The sequence below is a fragment of the Zootermopsis nevadensis genome, unplaced genomic scaffold (genome assembly GCF_977971745.1).
Source record: "Zootermopsis nevadensis isolate Lab colony 2312 unplaced genomic scaffold, Znev_1.0 Znev_ptg000021l, whole genome shotgun sequence".
In the NCBI taxonomy this organism is placed as follows: Eukaryota; Metazoa; Arthropoda; class Insecta; order Blattodea; family Termopsidae; genus Zootermopsis; species Zootermopsis nevadensis.
Genome location: NW_028259153.1, coordinates 12,394,540 through 12,421,208, shown reverse-complemented (window position 1 = coordinate 12,421,208; position 26,669 = coordinate 12,394,540). Strand labels below are relative to the sequence as shown.

Sequence of the window (26,669 nt, the reverse complement as noted above, 5' to 3'; positions counted from 1 at the left end):
TAAACTTCACTGGCACATTTCTGGCGTAAGCAGTAGCGCAGTCGGTGGGAAGGTTTATTTCCCCTTAATGAAGAGCGAGTCTCATAGAATATTGCCGTTCATTTATCCAATAAGAGAAATGCAGAGATTTCGGTAATGGCTGGTCATAGAGTGTAAGACGAACTGGTTAAGTGATTGTTTACGTAGTACGAGGTACTTCTTATTTAACTATTGCTTTAAATTAATGTCATATTGCCGTGATTCGTAGGATTTAATATGCAGAATTGGTATTGCGTTATTACGTCTGTGTATGCTGATTGTTACAAATTTACTTTGACCGATCTGTAGTATTACCATCCTGCCGGTAGGTCAAGTAGTGGGAAATTTTCTTATAGTAGGCGTAGGCTTCATCTCAAGATAAATTTTCTCTTCGTCGTGTCTTGTAAACTGTCATGTTCATCTGACTTTCAGGGACTTTCGCCTGTAAGGAAAATGCTTTGGGTAACAGCATATATGACAGTGCTGTATCCAGATGCCAAAGTGTCCGTCCTTTCAATTAAGTCATTTATTGTACGGCATTGTCAAGTGTTTAATTGTACTAGTGGTTTAAAATAAGTTGCGGGACACTGGAGATCTCCCATGTGTAGTTATTTTAGCACACTTCTGGGACCAAGCTAACAACAATAATGGGTAACAAAAATAGCTGCTGTGCGCATTCGAGCCCTCCACCAGGCCGTAAAGATATGCCACACTTTGAAGAGTACTTACCTAAGGAACAAGAGAGTGTTGGCAATTTACAACATATTAGTGAACGAGAACCAGAAGATTGGGATGCAGATCCATCACTGCATCCAAAAGCAGGGACCATCTTTATGGAGAGGTCTAAAGTTTCATTAGAGAGTGAGTATCATTATGTAGATCACTGATATTATGTTATTTCTTTAATGTCTTCTGCTTGAATCTATTGAATTGATTGCCCCCTTATATCTTCCAGATGGATTGGTGAGGAAGAGGAGCCAGAATCACGTATGTAATATATGAATTCAGACTTTCTGGGGAAACTCAACAGACAGCAAAAAAGTATTTAACATTCAAAAGAAAAGTATTATAATAATGCCAGGCATTAAATTAGAGCCTCATGTAGGGAATTGTTTAAGAAGTGTAATATTCTTCCACTAGCCAGCGAATTCTTGCTCTCATTATTACCATTTGTAGCGGACAACAGAAAAATTTTAAATAAACTCTAATATAAACAATGTAAGTATGATACAGATATAACCTTCATGTGCCAAACACTAAACACGGTAAATATCAAAAAGGAATTTACTGGAATTAAGTTGTTCAATAATTTCACCCCCTACCACACTCTGAAACGTCAGAATCACAATATAAAGAAGTTAAATCAAAATTATCTGCTAAATCACTCCTACTCCATAAAATCCTTTATATCAACCAGATTACAAATACTTGTAAGCAATAGTGGTTATTCTTTCTTGTAATGAATTCATGCTATGATGTGTTCTACATCTTGGCTTGGGCCTATGAAGGGTCCATGGCTTGTAAATAAAGTCTGTTCTGTTCTATTTAAAATAATTATAGAATGATATAACACTTCATTTTAGTCTCTGTGACATGTTACCTTGTAAACAGCATGTGTTTTATTGTCTTTCCATCAGTGAACCCTGTTATAAAAATTGACAGTGGAACCACGGTTCCGGAGAATCTGACGTAAATACGTCTTTGTATTTAAATTATATTTAGGCAATAAATACAATGAAAGGAAGTTTATATATTAGCTTTATCCTAAATATTCCCTTTATACATGCTTTACAATTGAGTAAATAGTTTGATTAAGACATTACGTACTTAACTTGAATTAGTTACACTTAAGATGGGTCTGTGGTAGCTGAAATATGTTATAAAATGTGTACACTTTAGAGTATCAACATTTCATGCAAACACCATATCTGTACAAGATTTTGATCTAGTAGTACTACATTGAGGATTTGACATCAGCATTAAGCCAAACGTTTCCTCCATAAATGTGACAAAGCTTTGATTTTCCTCCTCCTTTAAATCAATGTTAAAATCTGCTGCCAATATTATGGGCATTGTATTACAGCCTTCTGTAGCCATAATTGAAAACATCTCTGTAAATCTGGGAGCAAACGTTCCCAAATGACTCAAAACAAATCTCTTACAATCATCAATAGGTGCGTTATTAGAAATATACAGAGTAACAATTAAAACTTTTTCACCATTGACTATACACACTGCCGCACAAATATCACCTCTCTTTCAGCTGCAGCTATTCTGTAATCTGCTCCATCCTCCTTAGGTAACTTCATTAACAGATATGGGGTAGCCATGGTAGTTGCTCCATAGCCACTCCGCCTACTCTTTGTTCGTCTCCCATAAATTGCGTGATGCATTTATAACGTTCCAAATTTACAGTTTCATTGTTGTGCATCCACGTTTCGGTGAGCGCCAGGATATCGGTATCAGTTATCACTGTATTCGTTGCTATGTCTTGCACATGAGTTTTTAAACTCTGTGCGTTTAGAGTAGTCATTTTTAGATCACGAATACCAGCACTTTATCTTTGGGTTATTTGTTCCCTTGGCATGATAAAACACAAAGTCGTTGTTTCTGCTTGTGATGTACAAACCGTCCAACGATGTAACGTGAGAAAGGGCAACGTACACCCACTGATGATCTAGACTCTTGTTGTAGTTGAATACAATTTGATAAGTAGATTTGTGAATCAAGTTTCTCTTTATATGGACGTTAAAACTGTAATCATCATCCAATTCTCTAGGTAGTAGCGTTACCATATTATTACTTGTCCCACTATCCCAAATCCACTCATTTGATGTCTTAACCTCCTAATTTGCCTAAATGGAAGTCTAGGGGATATTAATCTTTTGCTTATGCAATCTAGAGGAGGAAAATCAATGGGGTATAGTGGATACACAAATCCATTACTCCTAGATAATATAGGTATTTGCTGCTTATTTAAAGATAGCCAGCATGTTGTGCATACTTTAAATTGGGATACATTTTCATTTACAAACTCCGTACTTAATATATCTAAATGGCTATCAGTAACTTGTTTCAAATCTTTTTCAAACCATAACCGATCACATACATTGCAAGCGTAGCCAAATCTATTTTGATTAAAATGCTTATGAAAATATTCTGTTGCATTGTCATACCTTGGTTGTGCGATTCTTGTAGGAACGCTTGTACTTGCTAATGATGTGGAAGCATTAACTTGCAATGATTGCTTCTTGCGATTTGTATATCCCCTCATACATACAGCATCAGTTTTTGGTTTTTTGGGGGGAACTTCAGGTTTATTATTTAATACTGCTATTTTTTTACGTTTTCTGTACGGTCTCCTATATTCTGCATTACCGAGTCTTTTAGCTACAATGTCATTCATCTTGTTATCTCTACATAGTATGACGCAACACACAAACGCAGCAACAGATTTCTTAATAATTCTTATAAGATAAGTATATTCTAAAACGTTTTTAACAGCACAGTATTATCTACTCTACGACGCACTTCTTCTACAAGCGATTCACAGCTCAGCTCTTTCCGCAATAACGAAAGCGGATTGTTGACAGCAGTAATAAAACACAACAATGCTGAATAAACAGATGACATAACAATTAGTTTCTTAGGTAAAGGAGTGGATTGCAATACGGTTTATTCAGGCAATTATACAGCATGCATAATAAATGAGAAAAGAGCCGTATGGCATGCTCAGCCAATATTGTTGAAGGCGTGTGTTAGAAATTCAAATCCTTTTTGTTGTATTGTTATGCACGCAGGAGTTCATATAAAAGCTGACATCTTCGTAACGCTGTTAATGCCGAATGACCCTTCCGTATAGACGTACTTACTTGAGACTAAGATAGATGCAACTAAATCCTACCATTTTGTAATGATGTAGGTAATTGAGGCTGATATTTCATATGATGCCTTTGCATCTTGGAATAGTGTGCACATTGCATCTTGTGACAAGCTTTTGTTATTGTATAAGTTAAAATATTCTGAACAGAATCAACATCAGATACAATCAAGTTACATTTTCGTAATGCAATGTTTAGCTTTGCCAATAGGCCTCAGAGAAATCAGTGTGAAACAATATTAGGTGAGATTTCAGGTTCTCATGGCAACATATATAAAGGTGACAGTATTCTGGGATTTTGTGCTTTTTAGTCTGATATAGTGCATAATCCAAGTCATCTTGAAAAAATATTGTTTGTTTTAGATACAGTAGTACCCATTTCAGTGTATAACATTTTACTGCCTTAGGTGCAATTGAGAATAGTTTATAGATAAAAGTAATTATTTTGTTATTGAGAATAATTGGAATGTTAGAAAGAGCTGGGACTTGGAGCAAGGGATGTGTGGAAACTAATTTATATGGGTAGGTATACATGTAATTTTGAATGGAATAGTTTTTGGAAGAAAGCCTGTTAATATTTATCAGTTTAAACATTGCTCCCAGCCTCAAATCTGATGTCTATATTTTGATGTGATCTTATTTATATGGACCTATTTTATATTAGAACACCAGGACATTCTGCTCAAATTTATTTATACATTTTATGTCTAGCATAGTATATATTAGAAGTGGAGTAATGTACACTTTATTTTATAGCTTGTAGATGTGCGCCCATTGAAGAAAAGTAGCTCATGTTCGACAATCTACTTGGATGACAGTACTGTTTCACAACCAAATTTGAAGAATACTGTTAAGTGTGTAGCACTTGCAATTTATTACCACATTAAAAATCGAACTTCACATCGACAACTTGAAATATTTGATGAGAAGCTTCATCCACTGACGGTAGGAGATTAATAATAATCAGTTTAAATGAATGTGTAGCATTTTATATTTACTACTACATTATAAATTTGACTTGAAGTCAAAACTTAATATCTTTTATTAAAAGTTTCATCTTCTAATGGAAAGAAATATATTAATCGTGATCTGTTCAATTATTCTTGTATGTAGTTGTCTTCTTGTGTATTATGTTCATATATATTAGTTTGTGACTAACTTATAATTATAAACCAGTATTGTAAGGAAACGGGTCACTCCAGTCGAGAACATAACTTGGATAGTGATTTAAATTGAATTGCATTGTCATAACTTGAAGATAGCAGATAAGGCACCAGGAAACCTTATGTGAATAAAAGAAAATACAATTATAAAGCATTAGTAACTTAGTATGCATATTTGTGTATTTGCTCATAATTTGAAAATAGTTGGTCCATTTGCAATCATACTTTTACTTTTCACCTGTATTGATGAGTATTCAAAATAATGCAGATGTTTTGATGATAGACTTTTAACATCCTTTGACTATTGGAGAAGATTAGAGCTTGAATAGTAGATATACATAGAGTGAAGTTTATTTTTGTGTCTTGAACATCAAAATGTATGATATGCAGAAAAATAAGTTCTCAGTTAGATGAGAAATGTTCATATTTCCTTTGACACCAAATTATGGTTTATGATTGATGAAATTGATTGTGAATATGTGACCTTGTGATTGTGGTTGGGGGGGGGGGGGTTCTGGCAGACAAATTTATGTATTTTCTGGTCATATGACATTATTCGACAGTCAACAAAATGAAGATACAAAAAACAGATTCATAATGCTTTTGGAATCAGTACAAGAATAGGAGATATACATTAAAACCTCTCTAAGTTGGACACTTATAGTTCCACAAAAATGTGTCCAACTTACAGAGGTGTGAAAGATAAAGGGAAAAATCATCCTTTCAGATTGTGGTGTAATGACAATGTAATCTATTTACTTACATGAACCAACTACTGTAGGCTTACTTGAATTAAGAATTAATAATAATAATAATCATAATCATAATAATCTTTTAAAACTCACTCCCTTGCATTGCACATTACACTTCAACCTCAATGAAATTTTCTAAAGTTAATTCCATAAATTTTTCCATTTCCGTTAACGTAGTTTGAACTCAAATGGAAGCATGGTACTGATGGGGTTAAAATTGTATCTGCAATACTGTAGTCCAGTGAAGGGTTCAACAGAAGAATAAACACTTTCACTGCATTCCATAGATGGGTTCAGTGTCCATAAGATAATCCTCCAGAGGGGAGGCATTTATCAGTCAGAAATTTGAAACAACAAAATAACTGTAAACATTTCCGTGAAAAGTATTGAGCTAAGTGCAAGAACCTGTCCAACTTACAACAAAAGGGGTGTCCAAGATCCAGGATAAAAGGGCATCCAAGATATAGGGTATTGTGGACATGTAAAATTATAGGATATTTGCTGGTTCCAATCAAAAGTGTCTAATATAGAGAGATGTCCCGAATATAGGGGTGTCCAACTTGAGGGGTTTTACTGTATTATAATTGAATTAACTGTATCAAAAGAATGGGAGAAGAAAGGCACATGAAAGAAGTATTAAGATATAGTTCTGTGGAAAATGTGATTGGAGAAGACCTTAGAAGAGTTGTGGCTATAAACTTCCATTTGCTTCTAAACTACCACTACCTTGAAGATAATTGTAACAATAAATCATTACCCTCAATACATACAACATGAGGTCTTTGACACAATTTTGTCACTGAACAGGAATAATGTTACTGAGCTATTTCTGTGTATTGTGGTTTCTTAATTGAAAATTTCTGTCAGTTTACTTGAAAGATTTGTAAGTACTGAGTGATAGGTATAATACTAATGTGGTATTTAATTTGATGTTGCAGAGAGATGGTGTGGCAGATGACTATGACAAGCACAACCCAGAACATCGTCAGATCTACAAGTTTGTGCGGACTTTATTTAATGCTGCACAGCTTACAGCTGAATGTGCTATCATAACACTGGTATACTTAGAAAGGTTTGTCTAAAACAGTGATATTGCAAGTATGTTATGGTGCTGTTTTAGTTTGCCATATGCAACCTAAAATGATGGTTGATACTAGTCAACATTGACATTTATTAAGTCTGTTAGTTGCAATTTATGAAATAATTTTATGTTGACGAATGTTGCAGCCTCAGTAGGTTGATCTCATCTGTACATGTCATTTAGGGATCACATTTTATAAAGAAATCTCAGTTTTAAATTATCCACTTAAATATTATGTCATATTTATTTTGTAGTTCATATTTTAACATATATATAAATTGGTAGTACACTTCAACCAGTATGGCCCAAAATAAAATTTAATAGATATATGTTAATAAGAACATAATCATTAAATTCCTAATTGGCAGAGTTAAGTTATTTTCTTGTGTACACAGAAGCAGTGACTCAATACTTTTCTTTGAATTTCTAAACTTGAATTTGAGTCAGAATAAGCTGAAAAACAGATAACAATTCCAGACTGTATTAATTACTTATACATCCCAAGTGTAAAGGTATTACTGATCTAAACATTATTTGAAGAGAACACCTTTATAATTTAGATTATTTTAGACAGGACATTAAATAATTTTTACTACACTTTTTTTCTGTAGTTAGCCAGTGCTTTATGAATAATACAACACATATAAGGTGAACAACATAACCATTTTATATGTACAGTAGTATTCTAAAGTGAGAAATGCATGAATACATGATATTTGTGCTCTAGGTTGAAATAATCAGGGTTTTAGGATGATGGCTGTCTTCTGGGTTTGTTGCAAGTTCACCAACATTTCATAGGTCCTTGCTCTCTTACTGCTCTGATGATGGAGGCAGCAAGGACCTCTGAAACATTGGTAAACTACCAGACTACATGGTGCTACAAACCCAGAAGACAGCCATCTTTGTACTCACCGCTGTGATAACTTCAAATCATTCTTATTGTGGGTTTTCATTCTCAGGCTGCTAACATATGCTGAAGTTGATATTACACCAGCAAATTGGAAACGAATTGTACTGGGAGCAATTTTATTAGCTTCCAAAGTATGGGATGACCAAGCAGTTTGGAATGTGGATTACTGCCAAATTTTGAAAGACATAAATGTGGAAGATATGTAAGTACATACTAACATTTTATGTTTACTAGAAATTACTTCTGTTCACTTTCAGAAGAAATTCTGAATCTTACAAACCAAGATGTATTTTAGGGATTAGCATGTTTTAGTGCACTGTTTGCATTTATAGTTTATTTTCATAATTCACATTACAGATAATTTAGGAAAAGTTAGTGCAACTTGCTCACTGTAGCTAAAGCCCATAGAAAGACTGATGAAATGAAATTACTTCATATTTTACTTTTCCCAATCATGTAAACTACATTTTCTAAAAATAATTTCCCATGTTTTCCTTCACTATGTTATCACCTTATTGAAATATTTAACAGTTATATCTGTTAGTATGAACTCTTGTTATTTTAAGGGAATGTTTCCATTGGGAATATCACGTAAGTATAGTTGATATGTCATGTGAAAAGTAGCTAGGTACCGTGGAAGAATAGTTTCTACTTAATTTGTATCTATGTTCATCCCACTTTGTTGTTTATATTTCTGTGTGTACGCTTGTGTTTGATATACATATCCGTCCACCTCTTTTCAACATACTCTTGTCAAGTATGAATAAAGTTTGTATTTTATTATATTATGTTTGGGAGAACCCTCTTCTATAATGAATTCTCAGGCTACCACTCTTGTCAGGTGGTTTAATGGAGAAAACACCAACGTTTTTAGAACCATATTCGTCCTTGTCCTCAGGGTTCTGAAGTTCAGTACCCTGGTAGCCCGAGAAGAATTCATTATACTTAGTCACAATGAAAGCTTCAGATCATACATATCCCTCGTCTGTTTACAAAGAACTAATGTTTAATTTTCTCTCCATTATTGTGGAATTGACAGGAATGAACTTGAGCGTCAATTTTTGGAGATGCTGCAATTTAATATCAATGTTCCCTCCAGCGTATATGCTAAATACTACTTTGATTTGCGGACTCTTGCTGAAGCCAATGATCTTTCATTTCCTGGGGAACCTCTTAGTAAAGATCGAGCTCAGAAGCTGGAGGCAATGTCACGTGTGTGTGAAGACAAAGTGACAGAACAAGCTCTTCGTAATGGGTTTAAAAAATGGTCAAGTATGGACAATGTAAGTACAGGTGCACCACGAAGAAGTGTTGCCATTTTGTCTTGAGTCTCTTCCACCTGGCAATATTTTATGGTGATCCAAGGAATTAAAGTTTGTCAGAGATAAAAAACTGTTTGTTACATGCATCAAGTCAGAGAAGCATAATGAGGTTTTAAGACAAGTGCACATATTCCAAAATGTGACAGCATTTTTCAGTACTGTCTTCTGTTCCTCTGTGCTGCTATAATTTCAGTTTTGTCTGGTGTATTATAACTTTGTAAAGGCTAAGTGATGGTATTTAATATGTTGAAGCTAATTCATGTTACAGAAGCCTCCATTGTCCTGCCTAAATTGAATAAAGGAACTGAATTGGTTTGTAAGAACTGAAGTGTTACCAAAGTTTGTCAAGTAATTAAATTTATTTCATTATAAATTTATCATACATTTTGAGGATAAGTGCTAACAATTATTTAGGGAGTGAGGGTCTTTAAAATATATGGTAAAGGATAACTGCCTTGATTTTCAAACCATGTGCTTCACTATCAATTCTTCCAGCTTTTGTGTATTAATTTGACTCCAAAGAAAACTGGATATACAGAGAAATAGAATATAATTTTTATCTTTTAATATTATATAAAGAGTCTAGCATTCATAATATATGCTGTAATACTATTATAATTATAGACTGCAGAATTCTTCGATTGTTGGGTTGGCACTAAATAGGTACATATTTGGCTGCACACAGATTTTAAGTATTAATTGTTTTTAAATATGTGCAGCTTAATTGTATTACATTATTGATTAAATATATATAGCACAATGCCAGCCATTGCTTTCTGTGATCATTGATTATATTATTTATGCATAAAGCAAAAAAGATATGCCAAGATAGGCTTTTATTAACATTCTCTTATGAAGAGGGATGCTGTATGTAAACACCGACCATATACAATTTCTCGGTCATAGAGTGAAAGCAGTCATTTGCACATAGTAAGTTAATTACTGGGGTCAGAATTTTTGATATTGTCTAGAACAGAAGTACACTGTAGCTTTCACTGTATGGTTTACCAGTATAATGTGTATTTAATTTGCTGTGAGGCTTACATGGAAAGGCCTGTAAGTTCTTTCATTCCTTATTGGGTGTTATAAATATGGTCCATCAGGGTTATTTATAAACTTTCTTTGTTTGTTTGAGGAAACTTATGATGCAAGATGATGTATCTGTAGCATGTATTGTATGTTTAAAGGTTCTAGTTGGAATGTTTGAAGAGTAAGTCGGTATTCCTGACATATATTACACTTCATTTCAGAATAGACTACGGAGGAAGTACTGTACTATTAAAGTACAGTTTGCTGTTATCCAGACCCTTCTATTACTAGAATATCTTGCCTGTTGGCTCTCTTAAAATTTTTATCTTATTGGCAACATTAGATAAATTTCTGTTTGGATACTGGTTATATCTACCAATATAGACAGATCTTATGGATAAGTATATGTACGTTGGTAAAAATCTATCATAAGACATGTAGAGCGTTTGCAGCAAGAATGTCACTGTATGCATGAAGTGAATAATCTTACATCTGATCTTTTTATAACAAAGTAAAACTGTCAATAAATTGAATATTAGGAAGTATATTTTGAAAATATCTGTTTTCATTGTGAGTGCTCCAGTCTTAACATACATAGTAAGGACCAGCTCCTATGTAGGTTTATTAAACCGAACCATCCTTCACCTAATTACACAATCCTTCCACTACTGATGAATTTTGTTAAGGTTTTTTTGTCTGCGTGTAATATAAACAGTAAGTATACTTTATCTGTTGTTATTGGTGTATTTGTAATTAAACACTACTTTATACAAGAACTTTTCATAATAGTATGAATAGCACTTGTAATATGTACAATATGTGTTGTATTATTATGACTTATTACACATCATACGTTATCTGACTAATTTATGAATCAATGTAATGTGTTATAAATACAGGTAGCCCTCGTTTCTCGCCGGTCCAATTTGCGCCGATTCAAACAATGCCGATTTTGAAAGCAGAAAGTCAAAAAGTGAAAAAAAACGTCATTATTATTTATAACGTTTTACAATTTTCTTGTACTAAATCGTAATTCTTACATCCCTGATTTGAAATAAAAATTATAAATACAGTCATCTCTGCAATTACGTATGTTTCGTTGACGCGAATTTGCTCCAATGAGATCGATGAATCGGTAAAAGCTGTTTGTGAAATGCAAACTTTTGTATATGCGAGTTTGCTCTTGAGCTACAGCGAAGAGGAGCATTATGGCATCCATGAGGCCTTACCATGAAATTTTTAAAGAAAGAAGAAATCACGACAGTCCACACTACATGCCTTCTTTAAAACACATGATGATTCTCAACCAGGGACTTCATCAGAGAACTAACATACATCTTTATTATATTCCATGGATCCATAAGTTAGATGACAATAGGATGTAGAATAAGTCATAATAATACAAAACATGTTATACAAATACAAGTCATACTATTATATAAATGTCACAAAATACAAACAAAGGGTTCACATAAAGTAGAGATAATTTACAAATAAATCCACCCATTATACACAATAGATAAATTATGATTTACTTGTAAACATTAGAAATTCATCGACAGAGCCATCGCCAATTTTAATTGTACAGAATATATTTTTTAAATTCCCTTTATTTTATTTACATTATTTCAGAGCTTTAAATGTAACACCGTTATATTACTCGTCAATGTTTGGGTGCTGAGAACGCATGTCATTGACTTCACAATGATTTACATTATAAAATCATTCCAATTTACGCTGATTCCGATTGCTCCGGTTCGTCCAGGAACATCCCCGGCGTAAATCGAGGGCTACCTGTAAATGGATGTGTAATGTTAAACTATCCTGTTCATAGGTGGCAGTAAAGTCGTCTGTGTAAATTATTATAGTTACTTGGAATATGCCGTTTTACTAGGGCTAGTAGACAGGTGGGGCTAGAAGTAAATTCAGAAAAAAACTGAGTACACGTTAGTATCTCGTCATCAGCTGACAGGCGGGCAAAATTATCTTAGGGTAGCTAATAAGTCCTTTGAAAGGGTTACAAAGTTCAAATATCTGGGAACAACAATATCAAATCAAAATGACACTCATGAGGAAGTTAGGAGGATATTAAATTCTAGAAATGCTTGCTACTTCTCAGTTTAAAATATTTTGTCTTCCCGTCTGATTTCTAAGAACCTGAAAATTAAAGTGTACAAAACAATAATCTTGCCTGTTGTTTTGTATGGGTGCGAAGCATGGTCTCTCACTCAGAGGGAGGAACACAGATTGCAGGTGTTTGAGAACAGGGTGCTGAGGAGGATATTTGGGCCTAAGAGGGAAGACGATGGGGCATGGAGAAAACTGCATAATGATGAGCTTAAAAATCTGTACTCCTCCCCCAGTATTGTCAGGGTGATTAAGTCGAAGAGAATGAGATGGGCTGGGCATGTAGCTCCCATGGATGGGACAAGAGGTGTGCACCAGGTACTGGTTGGGAAACCTGAAGGGAAGAGACCGCTGGGGAGATCTAGACGTAGATGGGAGGATAATCTCAGGCGGGATCTATGGGAGATAGGAGTTGAAGGAGACTGGATTTTGTTGGCCCAGGACAGGATCCGGTGGAGGGCTTTGGTTAATTCGGTGATGAACCTTCGGGTTCGGTAAGCCATCTAGTTAGTTAGTTAGGAATATGCCGTTAAAAATATCTGTGATATTTTACTGTGATTTGCCTTCTCAATGTGCATTTCGTATGTTGGTATTGGTAATATCTGCGTTGGTTCTATTTTATAGTTGCTGTTTGATGGTGGTGTATGTAACGAAGAAGCTATTCGGAAATGTTTAGTGAAGTTTTAACTGTGAGAGTTTAAGTACTTTTAATTGCATTAGTAATTACCCAGAATTTAAAATGAGTAACAGGAATTCCAGACATGATAGGAAATCGCCAGATGCAGGTTGTAGGAACAGAAAGAGAAAGCATTCCTCTTCACCTCATAATGAAGAAGGCAAAAGGAAGGAAGGATATGTAAAGATGCAGAGAAATAGAGATTATAGCAGGAGCAGATATCAGAGAGGCAGTAGGTATAAGAATTTAGATGAAGGCAGAAATGGAAAAGAAAGAAGGTTTGGGAAAAGAGAAGATGGTGGGGAAAGCAGTGAATTTTCAAGAAAATTATGTCACAAAAATGAAAATGAGGCTAGTTATTCCAAAAGAAAGGACGGCAGAGAAGAGTATGAAAAGAATTTAAACAATAAAAGTGGGAACGTGAGTGAGTGTGATCGATATTTGGGTAAGAGTGACAGTGAATTCCACACTCAGCAAAGTGATGTTGCCAGTATACAGAAGAAACCTGTTGACTCGTTGTTGTCCAGGACAGGTGGTGCATACATACCTCCTGCTAAATTAAGAATGATGCAAGCCCAAATTACAGATAAGTCAAGTGCTGCTTATCAAAGGATAGCATGGGAAGCACTGAAAAAATCTATACATGGACACATTAATAAAGTGAATACTGGGAATATTTATATTATTGTGCGAGAGTTGCTGAAAGAAAATATTGTGAGAGGACGAGGCCTACTTTGTCGTTCAATAATTCAGGCTCAAGCAGCTTCACCAACTTTTACCCATGTATATGCAGCATTGGTAGCAGTTATTAACTCCAAGGTAAGGTTTGTGTAACCATTTCTTTATGCAATATGAGCAGGATTTTAAACGTTTTTGCAAAATTCGAATTATCTTCACATATATACATTTCTAAAGGTCTCACTTTTTGTTTATATTTGTAGTACATATCATGCTATAAGTTCAGCAAAGAGTTGGCCATGTTTAAACATGAATATATTGTAGTTCTATTCATTGTAATGAACCATCTAATGAGATGAACTCATGAGGAACGTGAGTGTGTATAAAAATGGAGCGTTCTCTCATACCTTCCTTCAGTATGTTTATACCATTGTTCCACCATTATGGTGTTGTAATGTGAATTTGCAGGCCATAGTTTGCTAATTTAGTTTATGTTTAATATGTAGGTGCTATACTTTAATGCAGTTGTTTTATATCAACAGTTTCCAAATATTGGAGAATTGCTGCTAAGACGACTTGTCATTCAATTTAGACGTGGCTTCAAGCGCAATGATAAGACCATTTGCATTTCTGCTGCAACATTTGTTGCTCACCTTGTAAATCAGAGAGTGGTAAGTGGTTTTGTAAATAGGACATGTCACATTAATTAACTTGCATTATACTTATGGTCAGGTTTATTGGGTTTTTGGACTTTGTCCATCGTCCAAGGTTGTGCATGACGTTTTGAAAACCGTATCCGTTTTCATCTTCAGGTGTATGGGGCAGGGGCACCTACATCGTCAGAACCCTACAGAATCCATTTATATATCCAATGAATCCAGTGAATTTGATAGACTCTTCCATATGATGTAACCATTATCACCAAAGTTTCAGATCAGTATTCCATTTAAGTTTTGTCATTTGTAAGTCAGTATTTTCTGGATTTTGATGAATTATGCAGTTCTGTGTATTTTTCTTCAATTATTTAAAACCAATGGTGACTGTGTGTCCTACTTCAACAATAAATAACTCTTAATTTTGTATTTATGCATATCATATGGTTCTCATAGTAAACAGGGATTATTTCCTTAAACAGCATTAATCAATTGTTCTTTGTAATGGTGAAGTAGTGTTGTGTTTTCTTTGTGGTGCAGACTGAATTCTTAAATACTATTTAGACAAGCTTCAGCTTCATTGGGTTAATTACAGATTTAAAAGTGAATGCCACGCTGAAATGAAATGTATTTACAAAGTCCTTTTTCATTGATTCTATTTTTGCTACAGTAATCATACACATGTTTGCCAGTCATTACCATTACTGAGAAAGGATTTTGCATTTAGCATGTGTATTTCTAAGGAGGTACATAGTCCAAAAATATAGATTGCCAGTCATTTAAAAATCAGGTGAAGTACATGAAAGTGTTCACTAATTCACTTATTTCATTGTTAAAATATGAATTTGATGGGAATCATTCTAATTAATGCTTTCCAGAGAGAAGGATGAACAGTTAATTTTGGGTAGGATTTATCTCCAGGTTGGGGGTTGGGTGTAGGGCTAACAACCTTTCACCTTTAAAAAAAACATGTGTTACGAAAAAATCAACCAAGCCTCGGATCAGGACGGACTCTTTGGCACGACCACGGCAATTGAAAAAGGACATGAGATTTGGTACCTGGAACATTAGGAGCCTCTATAGGGCTGGGGCACTGAAATCAGTGTGTAGGGAATTAGGTAATTATAAGTTAGACTTAGTGGCAGTGCAGGAAGTGCGATGGGAGGGGGAGGGCACGATCCCAGTGGACAATTTTACATTTTTCTATGGAAAGGGGAATGACAATCATCAGCTAGGGACAGGTTTTTTTGTTCATAGCAGAATTAGGGCAGCAGTTAAGAGAGTAGAATTTGTTAGTGACAGGTTGTCTTACGTAATTTTGGAAGGACGTTGGTGCGACATCATTGTCCTTAATGTTCATGCCCCAACTGAAGACAAAAGCGATGATATCAAGGATAGCTTTTATGAAGAATTGGAATCAGTATTTGATACATTTGGCAAGTATCACATGAAAATTCTGCTAGGAGATTTCAATGCAAAAATTGGGAGGGAGGATGTCTTCAAACCCACAATAGGCAGCGAGAGTCTCCATGCACTTAGTAATGATAATGGCGTCAGAGCAGTGACCTTCGCTACGTCAAAAGATTTAATTGTAAAAAGTACAAAATTTCCACACCGTGATGTTCATAAATACACTTGGACTTCCCCAGATGGCAGAACACACAATCAAATAGATCATGTTTTAGTAGATAAGAGAAGGCAGACAAATGTAATTGATGTGAGATCATTCAGAGGAGCAGATTGCGACACTGATCATTATCTGGTGGTAGCAAAAGTGAGGGAGCGGCTTTCAGTAAGTAGACGAACTAAACAAAATTTTGACACAGAAAGATTTGATTTGAAAAAATTAAGTGAGGGAGAGGCAAAGGAACAATATCAAGTTGAAATTTCGAATAGGTTTCAAATTTTAGAGACAAATGAGGATAATGAAAGTGTGGACATCAACAGGGAGTGGGAAAATGTCAGAAACTGCATCAAAATTTCAGCAAAAGAGAAACTAGGATACTACAGGAGAAAGCAAAATAAACCGTGGTTTGATGAAGAATGTTCAAAATTAATAGATCGAAGGAAGCAAACAAAATTTCAATGGTTGCAGAACCCAAACAAAACAAATGCGGATAATCTATGTAACGTGAGACGTGAGGCTAGTAGAACCTTTAGGACTAAGAAAAGGGAATACCTGAAGGGCAAAATTGCTGAACTTGAGACAAATAATAAGGAAAAAAACATCAGAGACCTGTACAGAGGCATTAATAACTTTAAGAAAGGATATCAACCCCAGACTAATTTGGTAAAGGATGATAGTGGCAATTTGCTTGCAGATCCAATAAAAATTGTGAATAGGTGGAAAAATTTCTTTAGCGAGCTCTTAAATGTTCATAATACTGGTGATATTAGACAGATTAAAATGCATACAGCTGAACTGTTGGTGCCAGAACCTAGCTTAGATGAAGTGGAACTAGCCATTGGGAAGTTGAAAAGTTATAAATCTCCAGGAATTGATCAGATTCCGGCCGAATTAATTAAAGCAGGTGGCAAAGGGTTGCATATGAGGATCCATAAGCTTATTCAGTTAATTTGGGATAAGGAAGAGATGCCACATCAATGGAAGGAATCCATAATTATTCCTATTTATAAGAAGGGGGACAAGACTGAGTGTGGTAATTACCGAGGAATATCGCTGCTATCAACCTCATACAAAATTCTATCCAACATTCTTTTGGCAAGATTAACCCCATATGCGAATGAAACTATTGGGGATCATCAGTGTGGGTTCAGACGAAACAGATCAACGATTGATCAGATCTTTTGCATTCGTCAGATACTAGAGAAAAAATGGGAGTTCGGTGGGACTGTACATCAGTTATTTATAGATTTCAAAAAAGCCTATGACTCTGTGAAGAGAGAAGTGCTATATAATATTCTTATTGAATTTGGTATACCAAAGAAGCTAGTGGGTCTAATAAAAATGTGCTTAAATGAAACCTGCAGCAAAATTCGAGTAGGTAAATATGTATCTGAGACATTCCTCATCAAGAACGGTCTAAAACAAGGAGATGCTTTGTCTCCCTTGCTCTTTAACTTTGCGCTAGAATACGCCATCAGGAAGGTCCAAGGTAGGCAGGAGGGTTTGCAATTGAACGGGACACATCAGCTATTGGCATATGCTGATGATGTTAATTTATTGGGGGACGATATAAATACAATAAAGAGGAACGCAGAAGTTTTACTAGAGGCTGGTAGACAAGTGGGGCTGGAAGTAAATTCAGAAAAAACTAAGTACATGTTAGTATCTCGTCATCAGAAGACAGGCGGGCAAAATTATCTTAGGGTAGCTAATAAATCCTTTGAAAGGGTTACAAAGTTCAAATATTTGGGAACAACAATAACAAATCAAAATGATACTTGTGAGGAAGTTAGGAGGAGACTAAATTCCGGAAATGCTTGCTACTTCTCAGTCCAAAATATTTTGTCTTCCCGTCTGATTTCTAAGAACCTGAAAATTAAAGTATACAAAACAATAATATTGCCTGTTGTTTTGTATGGGTGCGAAACATGGTCTCTCACTCAGAGGGAGGAACACAGATTGCAGGTGTTTGAGAATCGGGTGTTGAGGAGGATATTTGGGCCTAAGAGGGAAGACGATGGGGCGTGGAGAAAACTGCACAATGACGAGCTTAAAAATCTGTACTGCTCCCCCAGTATTGTGAGGGTGATTAAGTCGAGAAGAGTGAGATGGGCGGGACATGTAGCGCGCATGGATGGGACAAGAGGTGTGCACCGGGTACTGGTTGGGAAACCTGAAGGGAAGAGACCGCTGGGGAGACCTAGACGTAGATGGGAGGATAATCTCAGGCGGGATCTATGGGAGATAGGAGTTGAAGGAAACTGGATGTTGTTGGCCCAGGACAGGGTCCGGTGGAGGGCTTTGGTTAATTCGGTGATGAACCTTCGGGTTCGGTAAGCCATCTAGTTAGTTAGTTAGTTTATTTTGAAATCTTTGCCATTAAAAAAAAATATTCATATTGCCCCCAAGATTTCTCAGAGCAGTTTTGAGAATCACTGGTTCAAGCCATTAACTATATGAAGCAGATTCTGTCTTGAGAAAGTAGATAGTTAAGCAGTGGTTTGAATCAGAATTAACTGAATTAAGTGTATGTATGAGTATGGTTCTGTTTCAGGCTCATGAAATTGTGGCCCTGGAGATTCTAACTCTTCTTATAGAAAGTCCAACAGATGATTCTGTGGAAGTAGCCATAGCATTTCTAAAGGAATGTGGCATGAAACTAATTGAGGTATCAAAGAAAGGAATGGATGCTATCTTTGAGATACTTCGACATATTTTACATGAAGGACAGCTGGATAAAAGGGTTAGTTTTCTTCAACTTGTATATTCAGCTGAAGTTCTCTAACATACTTTAATTTTACAGTCCCAATATTAAACAATTTTCATCTATTTCATAGCCTTGTCATGGATATTTTACATCCAAGGCACTTTTTCCTTTTTTTTAAATGTAGACAGTGCTAGATAATGAAATAACGCTTTGGAGTCAATGATTGAGGTGGACTAAACAACACTTTTCGTTTCACTGGGAGGAGACAATGAATTCAATTTGACAGATTGTCACATGATTTTTTGCTCAGATGTAAAGATTTCTGCCATCTGGCCTGTTTACAACCGGTTTCTTTTTCTGCTACATTAGTGTGGGCTAGACAATTGAAGTTCAGTTCCCTTCTAAGATATCAGAATTTTTCACCGTTATATCACACAACATATCTTTAGCACACTCAGTTTCCTATCGATATATACTAGGAGAACATGAAACTTAACATAGTGAGTGCATGGCTCTTTATTTCAACATTGTTATGGTGTTCTTCATGACTGTATTTTATAATTCTACATATTTTTACTGTGTATATGTGTTAGGTACAATACATGATTGAAGTGATATTCCAAGTGAGAAAAGATGAATTTCGAGATCATGAAGCAGTTATGAAAGAATTGGACCTTATTGAAGAGCAGGATCAGTTTACTCATCTTATCACATTAGATGATGCTAAAGATTCAGAAGACATCCTCAGTAAGTTTCCTTGGCTTCTGATTCCTTACGTGTCGTCGTACATTTACATGTTGCTTAAATATAACATTTTTTTTGTGTTGTGATAGAATTGATCTGTGAAAACACAAAATTGTCAGTATGTTCTGTTATGTTGATGTTTAAGCAAAATTACTAAAATATAATCTTTGGGTTGAAGAAGTAGGAGATGAAGACAGGGTCGATGGAAGGTTGAACTACCAGATTCACTGTAATAACATTGGCTCTCGGCTATAATATTTTCCCCTTAATGAGCAATATTGGCATGTCTGCATTCACTTTAAGCTTTTGAATCTGGTAAGGGCACTCACAATATTTGTTGGATAATATAGAAGATTTGCTATTGTTAAAATACCATAGCATTGTGGTGTGATTGCTGGGGGATTTCATTAATAATGTGGCATTTGTGCATGACCTTGACTCCTAGACCAGAGTGGGTCATCAAGGCTTAAACCATTGGTTAGTAATTTTGTGTTTACTGAACCACTCTTGGAATATAGTTAAAAGAAACGTGTTGTAACATTTTAATGTGCAGTGTGTCCCAAAAGAATGTGTACACATCATGAATTAAATAAAGGCATTTTAATTAAACTAAATCATTGGCACAAAGTGAATAAGTGAATCTAAAGTGTTCCAAATTACCATCAATAGCCCCTTGACACAATTGACAGTGCTGAGCAACTGATTGGCAAGCAGCCACTAAAGTTGCTGCTGGGATGGCTCTGGATACATCTTTTTGGGCCACCTGTATATCATTTAATGTATTAAAGTTACAGACCTTACATTTGTAGGACTGTTAGGCATTGCTTTCTGTAATTGATAAGCTTTTTTATGCACTATTAAACAGCTGACATTCAGGAAAAATATTGTATGCCACTTATTAAACCAACAGCAATTTGCTGGTTTTATTTTTGACCAATTAGTTTAGCCGTATCCCATTGTATGGTAGAAAATGCTATACATGTGTTGTAAGCAGTAATGTTGTACTTTCTTTTGCTTTTGTATAAGTATTTACTCAATTAGTCAAAAATTTATAATCTCCAGAATAAGAGATATGCGTGAATTTACTGACCCATCTTGGTTTATTTGAGTAAACTCTTACACAGCGTTTATGTTTCATTGTCATCATTTTCATACAAATAGAATAAATATTTGTGCTAAACACTGTTGGAGACCTCAGAGTTTATTACCTTTCAATGAGATATGGCTGAACTACTTGTTGAGAAAGGATACAGGAAGGTCGCAAATTGGCTTAAAACAGGTGGCTGGTGAATTGCTGTATCTTTAAACAAATGGATTAATATGCTAGAAACACAAGATATGTATTTGTGCATTGTTTTACCAATTCTTATGAACAAAGTATGTGACTTAAATAATAAAAATTAAATGTTCCTCTATTAATATTTCAGATGTATTCAAGTTTGATGCAGAGTATGAGGCCAATGAGGATAAGTATAGTTCTCTCAGGAAAGAGATTCTTGATGAAGGTAGTAGCAATTCAGAAAGTGGCTCAGGATCAGAAGAAGAAAGTGATTCAGGAGAAGAAAGTGAAAATGGTAAGCATTTGTCAGTAAAGAACATGAAATGATGCATTCATGCTTGAATCAAAGGAAGCTAGATTAAAAGAAAGAAAGAAAAAAGGAAATGATGGCCTTTCCTCAGTTCTTTTCAATCCCATTCAAAACACTCACAATTCAAAGAAACCTGTGTCAGTGAAGCAGAGGCATTGGATGTACAGAGACATATCCTACAGATGTTGCATTTTTATGATATTTATTTCAAAATTAGAGTCACTGATTATTTTACACTAATGTCACCAACATAAGGAATCAGTTAAATTGTATGTGAGTATGCCAGTAATCATAATGATTGCGTTGGAAATATATGCAATGAATTTGTGATTTTTGAGGTACACAATTGTCACGTGTCTATTTTCTCAGAAGTAATTGGATTGTGGCAGCATTTTCATCCATCAGCAACCTGAGGACATCCCATGCCATACTCGGATTTGGCCCAATTATGACATCCATTATTACATCTAAAAAAAATTGTTCCAATAAATTCTCACCCTGTATTAATTGTTTAGGCACATATAAATGTAATTGCACTGAAAACAAATTCCACACTTTGTTTATGCCACTTTTTTTTTTACAGGCTCTTATATTTTAAATTCTGTTCATGTGTTTAAATTGTTTGCTTTTCATCCCAAGAAATATCTTCTCTTGAAAGTACCTCGCATTTACATGATAATTCTACAATAGAAACATGGGGCACACAAATAATGGTTGCCATTTTGCAATAGATGTAAACAGGCAAGAGGAGGCTGACCTTCTGGTCCCACAGCATAATAACCATAATAGTTATGTATACTTCACTCAATCATTATTTTTCTCTAATTCTGTAAAACACACAAGAGTTGGAATATCCATAGTATCCAGCACTAACAATCCAAAGTTGTTGAGATTCTTGGTGTCAGGTTTGATTCTGATGAGCTGCAACATCCTTCCAATAAGCCACTTCCAGAAGTGGTGCTTCTAAACCTTGATCACACTTGGTCCATTGACTGCACGGCTGAGATCATGTTTGGAAGAAAAAACAGACTAGTGTGCAACATTCTTTGCTGGGCAGCACAGGTGTCAGTGAACAACAGTATGTTCTTATTCTTCGCTACCATTTAGCATTCAAAGTTTGCTGGAACAGTGCAGTTCATCCATGCTGTTTTGTTATGCCTACTTGGAAATGGTTATTAGCCGGGATAGCTCAGTCAGTATAGTGACTAGCTACGGGCTGGACGACTGGGGTTTGATCCCCGACGGGGGCAGAGGATTTTTCCTCTAGCCTCTGTGTCCAGACTGGCTCTGGGGCCCACCCAGCCTCCTCTACAATGGGTACTGGCGGTCCTTTCCCGGCGGTAAAGCCGGCCGGGTCGTGATGCTGACCACTCACCCCCATCTAGTGCCAAGGTTAAGAAAGAGAGGAGCTATACCTCCACTCACCCCAAGCGCCTGTACGGCACGTGGAAATGGCTTAATATTGTTTAAACTATGTGGTTTCTCTGGTTTGCCTCCAATTTCCTTATTACATCAAGCTTTCTTGCAGTCAGTGCTTTAAACTTAATTGGAAGGTCAGTCACATTTTAACACTACTGTAACACAATAAATGCTGACATTTTCTTTCACCAATTATAAACTTCTGAAATCCACCTCAGTGAACTAACCGAAACAAATTTTATATACTAAATTTACATTGCGTAATATCAATTCTTGCACCTAGGTCATGCATGTATGGAATAGTTACGAGTGTTTTGGCAGGACTTCGAAAACCAAAAGGGTTAGTACCACGACTGTTCGTCCACAATTTCTAAATTAGCAGTTCATCATCTCCCAAGCATCCAGCAATCTTGCTTTGAGTATATAAAACATCAAGTGAACAACCACAGATGGTGTATAGTATATTCATGATAAGTTTGAAGGGTTCTGACTATTGTATATTACAATTAGTATTACTAGGTTTCTGGTCTTGTCCATTATATGCTATTCCAAACAAAATACAAAGTTTCAGAAACTGATCTGTTTCCATCCTCTGGTGAAAATGTGGCAGAGTTTCTACTTACTCACCTGTGTCTGTTAAAAATTTTGTCATTGTTTCAGAGGAGAGCAGGGATGATGCCATTATTGATAAGACCGAGACTAACCTCATGGCTCTGCGAAGAACGATCTACCTGACGATTCATTCAAGTTTGGATTTTGAAGAATGTGCCCACAAGCTGATGAGGATGGAGTTAAAGCCGGGACAAGAAATAGAATTGTGTCATATGTTTCTAGATTGCTGTGCTGAACAAAGGACATACGAAAAGTTCTATGGACTTTTGTCTCAGGTAATGGCCATTTCCAGCACTGTACGAACATAAGCACAGTAAAAAATTAAGTAAGAGGGGATTGAAGTTCTTAAAATCCATTATATTTACTTAGTGACAACACGTCTACATCATCATTTATACTTGTTGACTTCGTATATTTAATGTCACTTCAAAGGACACTTTCTTGTTGGTGCTGTTGCAATTTAACTTACCATCTGGGAATGATAAGGATGAATCTTACTGTTGTTAGGGCACAGTTTATTTATTAAATTTATTTTGGATACAGGTGCATTTAACAAGAGAAACTTATGGGCCTTTACCTCAACAAACAAAACCACAGCTCCTCCTTAAGTTCTTCACATACTCATCCTTCTGTGTGGCATCTTTTGTAACTTGTGCCAGACTTGATATTGTCTTGTTCTCATGTCATTTTAACTTCCTTCTTCTTTTCAGAGGTTCTGCCAGATCAATAAAATATTTATCCCTCCATTTCAACAAATCTTCAGGGATACATATGACACAATCCATCGCTTAGACACAAACAAGTTACGAAATGTGGCTAAATTTTTTGCACATCTCCTCTTTACTGATGCCATTTCATGGGAGGTGTTGTCCTTCATTCACCTGAATGAGGAAGAGACTACTAGTTCCAGTCGAATCTTCATTAAAATTCTGTTCCTTGAATTATCAGAGTACTTGGGACTTAATAAGCTGAATGGAAGAGTAAAGGATCCGTAAGTAAACATATGAATATATCATTTAAGTTACACAGTTTGGCAGGGTTCAAGTTAGGACTTGAACTCTGATCTCGAAATATATCTTAAAGCTGTAAAACCATTTAAAGTTATAAAAAAAATTAGAAGTTTGAAGTGAGTACATTTAGAAAAGCAAAAAATATATTTTTATATAATTTTATATGAGTTTTTTTAAAGCTTTTGTATTTGACTTTATATCAAAAGCAGTTTTATTTTTCTTCTGTTTTAATATAAATAATTATATATCAAATATTCACTATATCAAAGCTCAAAATACAAGCATCTCCCATAAAATGTACGTAGCTCACCACCCAATTCAGTGTTCCTGTTATGGATACAAACAATGATGGATTGGAATATACTGGCTAAATGACATGCTGGATGTGCAATATATGGGAATACTGGTGGTTTTCGTGCATTTGAGAATCATTTGTTTGAAATCTGCATGATGGAGCAACCGGGCAAGTTCATTTGTCTGTTCCTCAGTGGTGGATCGGAGTTGCTGATTACCTAGAATTCAGAAAGCCACTTAATTTTAAATTATGTCATATAAGAGCATCATAATTCCAAAGATAAGCAGCACAGTTATTAAAAACATCTGATAGTAGGTAGGTAGTATTTTCTCGCAGATATCAGTGAATCTAAAAAGCAGGAACAAGTATAGAGAGGTGTATTAGTGGATTATGTGATTGAGCTTAAAATAATAATATACAATTCAGTTTTTATTTTATTTTTTGCTGGTCATCCTGTTTATATTTACACATTAAAGTAACCTTATATGAAAAATCTAATGCTGTATTCAGAACAGACATTGTTTTTTTTTGTTTTTTTTGCAGAACTATGCAAGTTGCATTTGAGGGTCTGTTTCCACGAGACAATCCCAAGAATACACGATTTGCCATCAATTTCTTTACATCTATAGGCTTGGGAGGACTGACGTAAGTTGACAAAAGTAGTACTGTCACATAGGTTTTATTCAGACAGTTTCATCCTATGCAATATCTTCATTCATGTTAAATAAAAAACCTACACCTGAAGAATCTTTCTTCTGTAGCAAGGTTATCCTTATAACAAACCAGATGTTGGTCCCAGCAAAATATTATGCAGTACAATCTGTACAATAAACCCACACAAAACAAATTTCAAACGTTCTTGAATTTAAATTACATTTAAATTTTATTGACTTGAATTCAAATGTGTTAGCTTGTCTTTTGGCCTCTGCCAATTTGACAAAAGTCAAGAATTCCTTATTATAATGTTGTCTAACATAGAGGCTCTTCTTTTCTTTGTATTCGTTGTCAGAAACGAGTGACTGAGATGAAGTGCAGAAAATCTGCACTTGTAACTGGTCTTGAAACTGAGACCCTGGGCATTTGAAGCCAACATGACCAGTATATTTGATGATGCTTGAAGTTAAACATGCTTATCATATTTCTTCATGTAAGGTGATTTTTTATAATGTATACTAATGGATTGATTTGTTATTTATAGTGATGAATTAAGAGAACATTTGAAGGCACAGCCAAAAGTTCCGTTTGTGCCAAAGTTGCTTGTAAATCTTGCTAGAGATTCCAGTGATGACTCTAGTGACTCTGACTCCAGTTCAGATGCTTCTTCTTCATCTTCTTCTTCTGACACATCTTCAGACAGTAGCTCAGGTATGTGTACTCTTTAATCTTTGTTTTGTGGGATTTTGAAAATCGTATTTTATGTTTTGTAATAGTTTGGAGAGGACATTAGAGTTTTATATATCTTTACAATGATATATGTATTTATATTATCAGTTCTGAAGTGTACGTGCATAATGTAATGAAGTTTATAAATTAAATTCAACAGAACCTTGTAGAGTAGTTTTTGGTAGGATCAGGACCTTTTCTTAAAAATTTCATTTTTTAAGTAATGTTTTCTGTGTTGTCTTGTTTTACTGACATTTCAGAGGTCCTTGACGCCTCCGTTGTCAGGGTGATCGCAATCTCCACGCACAGACACTTTTAGTCATAGCTCCGCTAAGCTTTATAATATTGTAATTGTTTGTTGGCAGAATTATTCTTTTTTCATGTTTTTACTTTTTATTACTTTTTAAGCCCCTATTTTTTAATGTGGGTCTTAGGTTCTGGTAAACACAGTATGACTGATACATGTGTAATCTTTATATGTTTCCCTAATATTTTAACATGATTATGATCATATTCATTGTGGTAGCCCATGGTAGCTTAAACAACCATGTTATTATTTGTGTATGTTTATGAAAACTTTGTCTTTCAGATTCTGATCATAAAAAAGTTATTCAGAAAAAATCTAAAAGCTCAAAAAAAGCAAGAAAACAAAAAAGGCGCTCAAAACATAAGAAGATAAGAAAGTAAACTTGAAAATATGAAAAGGAAGAAAAGTGGGTGATCTGATGGAGAGAAGCACGGAAACATTTGATTGTAAGAGTACAACATAACGCCCACCACCAAAACAAGAAAAATAATAATATGACATTATAATTTTATATAATAAAATTAATGTTTTAAGTAACATGTTTTGTTTGTAGTAGCTAATTTTTTTTATCTGTGGACCTTGTACAAGATTCATTTATAAATATTATTTTCTTATGGTCATGGAAATAAATGTTTTTAATATTGATGTTGTTAAGAAAGTATTCCTGTTTCTCTTTTAGCAAGTACA

General features: G+C 35.1%; 2 protein-coding genes across 4 annotated transcripts; both read left to right on the top strand.

Annotated features, from left to right (window-relative positions):
- Positions 1-75: 75 nt before the first annotated feature.
- Positions 76-10,711, top strand: CycY (cyclin Y). Of its 3 annotated transcripts, none has more exons than XM_022086580.2 (7): positions 76-192; positions 451-879; positions 974-1,005; positions 4,655-4,843; positions 6,752-6,885; positions 7,854-8,006; positions 8,844-10,711. In XM_022086580.2, exons 2-7 carry the CDS (start codon positions 666-668, stop codon positions 9,130-9,132), a joined length of 1,011 nt encoding a protein of 336 aa, XP_021942272.1. In that variant the 5' UTR covers positions 76-192; positions 451-665; the 3' UTR covers positions 9,133-10,711. The 3 variants fall into 3 exon arrangements, with proteins under 3 accessions (XP_021942272.1, XP_021942281.1, XP_021942264.1); XM_022086589.1 differs by having other exon boundaries at positions 139-343; XM_022086572.1 differs by having other exon boundaries at positions 139-879.
- A 2,170-nt stretch (positions 10,712-12,881) lies between these two features.
- LOC110841289 (pre-mRNA-splicing factor CWC22 homolog) lies at positions 12,882-26,627 on the top strand. Its single transcript, XM_022086693.2, has 10 exons — positions 12,882-13,777; positions 14,179-14,307; positions 18,471-18,659; positions 19,217-19,370; positions 20,795-20,941; positions 23,036-23,262; positions 23,698-23,978; positions 24,836-24,937; positions 25,491-25,657; positions 26,265-26,627. Exons 1-10 carry the CDS (start codon positions 13,022-13,024, stop codon positions 26,360-26,362), a joined length of 2,250 nt encoding a protein of 749 aa, XP_021942385.1. The 5' UTR covers positions 12,882-13,021; the 3' UTR covers positions 26,363-26,627.
- The last annotated feature ends 42 nt before the right edge of the window (positions 26,628-26,669 follow it).